Consider the following 3,939-nt stretch of genomic DNA (forward strand, 5'->3'; position numbering starts at 1 on the left):
TAATTAGTCATTTACCTATATTCCTACGACATGAACAGCAATGATCTTTGCATTGGTTTCATATAGATTTTTTGCCAATTATCTTACTATAAAATTTTTTATTTATTTTGAAAGCTATATCCATTTTTTGCTAACTTGAAGGTAGCGCTGCCAACTTAACACCGGTCAATCCGAGCAAAATGGATGCGAAAAGTGTTCTTTGGAATGTTGTAAACGCTGTGATATGAATTCATCGAACATAAAATCTATATTATATGGATATAATTTTTATATTTTTTTTCGTGTCATATATTTATATATGTTATGAATTAATAATATAATTAATTATAGTATAATTTATTTCGGTTAATATTGGAAACCATTTTAATATGAAATGTTGTCACTCAAACCTCTCGAGAGGTTTAATTAAAAAGTTTTCTGGTGCAATCTTATTTGGCAACCTCTTATGTATTTTTCCTTTCTAGAAAGCAAGGAAATCACTTTGATCCAGATATCTTGAACGAAGAAATTAAATATTCACTTTACGTGAATCAATTATAAAGAACTATATATCTTAGATGTTATTTATTATATTATTGTATTATTTTATGTGTCTTTTTATTTAAATTTTAGATAAAATAAATTTAATGAACGAGTGTACTCATGCTAGCATGTATCTTTTTAAGATTTCATTTGTATTTTGATGGTCTCCACATGAGAAAAATTTAAGTGAAGAGGAATCTGAACCAAGCGGGGATAGCCAAACGCCTTAAGAATGTGATGAATACCCACCGAAGAAACAATGAAACTCATCTATTTTCAGATAGCAGAGCGCATAGCGAGTACTGACTACTTATTATTTTTAACAATTTAATTGTCCATCCATGGAACACCAAAGAAACAGATTGGCAAAGAAAGCGAATCGTGCGAAATGCATCCAATAAGTTTGATGGGTAATAACAATGTAGACTACTTTCTATACGAAGAGTTACAGTACGTAATATGCATTACATCAGAATCATGATTTTACAAGATCTACAATAGTGGAATATGAAGAAACAGTAGAAATTATATGCAGTATTAATTATAATGTAAAACATCAATATGAGTTATTTCTTTATTATTTGTTTGGTATATTCATTTGATTTATTCATGAATTAAGATTATATTTAACTTAAAAAAAAAAAACACTGGCAATTAATGTTTACAAGCTACTCTCATCTTCAGAACCTGTGGCTTCTGCTGATGATGGTTCAAGTTCTTTGATTGCTTTTGCCAACAAATTTTCGTAAAATTCCTTCTTTATCACATCCACAAAGTTGGAAGACTGCATTCCATTTAGAACATCGTTCATCTGCTTAAGTAGTTGTAAATTGTCAGATATTTTAACAATTATCTGAAGCACATCATAAAATTGGATCTTGAACAACATAACCAGACAGGTCTCAGGCGTGTCTTCGGACCTTTCTAAAACCCCAACAAACACTTTGAGGAGTCCATATATTTTTTCATTTAAATAGTTCAGTTTCATTTCTACAGCCCAATAATCTGATATAAGTCCTGGATAGTTAGCATATTGAAATATCCAGTTCACAAGCTTTTCAACATTTTCATCATCTGCATATATTGAAGCGAACATTGTTTCCATTTTAGTGGTACAGAAAATGGTATTATTTTCCGAAGCCAACAATTTTACAGTTTCCTCCTCCATTTTAATTTGAATTGAATTCAAATGAATATTGTCGACGACCGTACTTCTTAAAATCCGAAGCTATTTTTTATTAATTTAATGCACCATTCAAAATACAGAGTTGTATTCTTCATGAAGGAAAAATTGTGACCTACTATTTGTGATATAATCGTATAATTGAAATGAATATAATACGGGGTTTACATTACGAACTTTAGCCACCGAACTAAAGTTGCTAAAGTTGCTTTAGCGTTTACATTATCGTTTAGGGTTTTCATTTTGACAACTGTTACATTTTTTAATATATTTATGAGCAAACAGCTGAAAACGTTACTGTGGAACCCTGGGTTGCTATTTATAAATAAATACTGAAAAATTTATTTTTTAAAGAAATTAAATAAACTGAACAAATATGCATATTATTTATAGAATTTTAAAAAATCTTTTGATTGGTATATAACCATTAGATCCCTGATGCGTATTTTTCAAATAAAAAAGTTTATTTTATACTTCTTATACTTCTAATACAGATTCAATTGAGGCAATAAATAACACAAAACTAGTGTAGTACAATTTTATAAAATTTTCAGTAAATTTTAAATTCAGTAAATTTCAAGTTTATAAAAAATTTCAACTTCCGAAGTATAAAAAAAAAAGCTCAAGAAATAGAATAAATAAATACCATTTCATTATTGCAACTCAAATATTAAATATCTCTGAAAAAGTTCAACAAATAAATCATTTTTTCACGTTGCTAACTTGGCACCAGCAATATATTAGATCTGTTCCACAACCTACTCGTAGTAACTTTGAGTAGCACTGAGTAAATGAAAGCATCTGAGAGAGCGTAACATCCCTGTCGAAATTTGAAAATGCTACATAGACTTTACTCGTACACTTTCTTTCAAGTAAAATTTGTGTTGATGTGTGAATCAGCTGTTTGGGTTTGAATTTAAATTTTTGTATAGTTTATTTGCGCGGCACTGGTGTTCTCACCACACTTAACACAAAGTTGTTCTATGAAATTCAGTGTAAAGAACGTAATTTGGCAGTTCTTTGTGTTACGCTTTACTTACTGTAAATCTTCTTATAAAACAGATTCAATAAACAACAAAACACTAATGATTTATTTTATTAATGGTAGATTTCATATACTTTAATCATATACTTCGTTGTAAAATACTTATAAAAATAAATTCAATTTTATTTATAGATTAATGGTTCTTTACTTTTAAAAATTTTGAAAAATATAAATCAACATACATTAAAAACGCCGGATACATTTTTGTTTATTATACAAAAGCCAATTTCTGCTTCGATTTCTTTAGCTTTGAATCAAGTACATATTGAAAACCACAACCTATGTTCAGAGGGAGAAAGAGCGACTGAGACACTGAGAGAATACTGCCCATAAGTTTTGCTTTAACTTGGCTTAATCATCAGTTGCTTTATAGATACAACGAGCACCATCATCCTTAATACGCTGATCACGTAAATCCAGGGAAGTTGTCACTAAATCAGCAAAGGAAAAACGATGATAGCCAAAGTACTCAGCATTCTTGTACTTGTCACATTTACCAGCGCCAGGTCCCAGTTTTTCGTCCTTAGACTCAAATTTGCGAAAAACGTCCTCACATAAAAAATCCGGCACCTCAAACTTGTTGTGAATAGTTGTGTTTAGCTGATCTTGACATGAAGACGGCCTCTCTACCATACCTGAACACAAGTTACCTTCTTTGTCGTTACAACACTGATCCTCGTCGCCAGAGCTTAACGGGCGGCGCTGCAAGTATTGAGACAATTCAGAACGCCTACGACATAAATTTTGTGATAATTTAATTAAAATCGGAAACCTAAAAGCCATTTTATAAAAAAATATTTAAACCAAAATACATCTGTACAGCTTTTCAAAACTAGAAATTTCTTAATGCAGATTTTGAAGAACAGTATTTACTATATTATTTTTTCAAAAATAAATTGCTTACTTAGTTTAAAAATGCAATGGACATTTGAATGTTTATAATATTAATTGCTGCCAAATGGATCAATATATAAATGTTTAATTATTAATTATTATTTTCATATATAATTGCATTTGACACACATTTTGTTTAGCTAATAGCGATTTTCAGAGATCAACAGATTGTTTTATTTATTGTCAGGATAGTTCATAGTTGACAAGATATTATGTGTCATTTCAACTTATATATTATTGTATTTAAGGGAAGATAGATAATACGACAGAAATAGAACTTCAAGTCCTCCTTTGA

General features: G+C 29.7%; 1 protein-coding gene across 1 annotated transcript; it reads right to left on the reverse strand.

Annotated features, from left to right (window-relative positions):
• Positions 1-2,895: 2,895 nt before the first annotated feature.
• Positions 2,896-3,605, reverse strand: LOC119690201. The gene has a single exon (XM_038105211.1). It carries the CDS (start codon positions 3,531-3,533, stop codon positions 3,102-3,104), a length of 432 nt encoding a protein of 143 aa, XP_037961139.1. The 5' UTR covers positions 3,534-3,605; the 3' UTR covers positions 2,896-3,101.
• Positions 3,606-3,939: the final 334 nt, after the last annotated feature.

Source organism: Teleopsis dalmanni, chromosome X, assembly GCF_002237135.1.
Source record: "Teleopsis dalmanni isolate 2A chromosome X, ASM223713v2, whole genome shotgun sequence".
NCBI classification, from domain to species: Eukaryota; Metazoa; Arthropoda; class Insecta; order Diptera; family Diopsidae; genus Teleopsis; species Teleopsis dalmanni.

Bases quoted from the DNA above. Each gene is read 5' to 3' on its own strand.
- LOC119690201 (XM_038105211.1), bottom strand. From the start codon at position 3,533: ATGGCTTTTAGGTTTCCGATTTTAATTAAATTATCACAAAATTTATGT.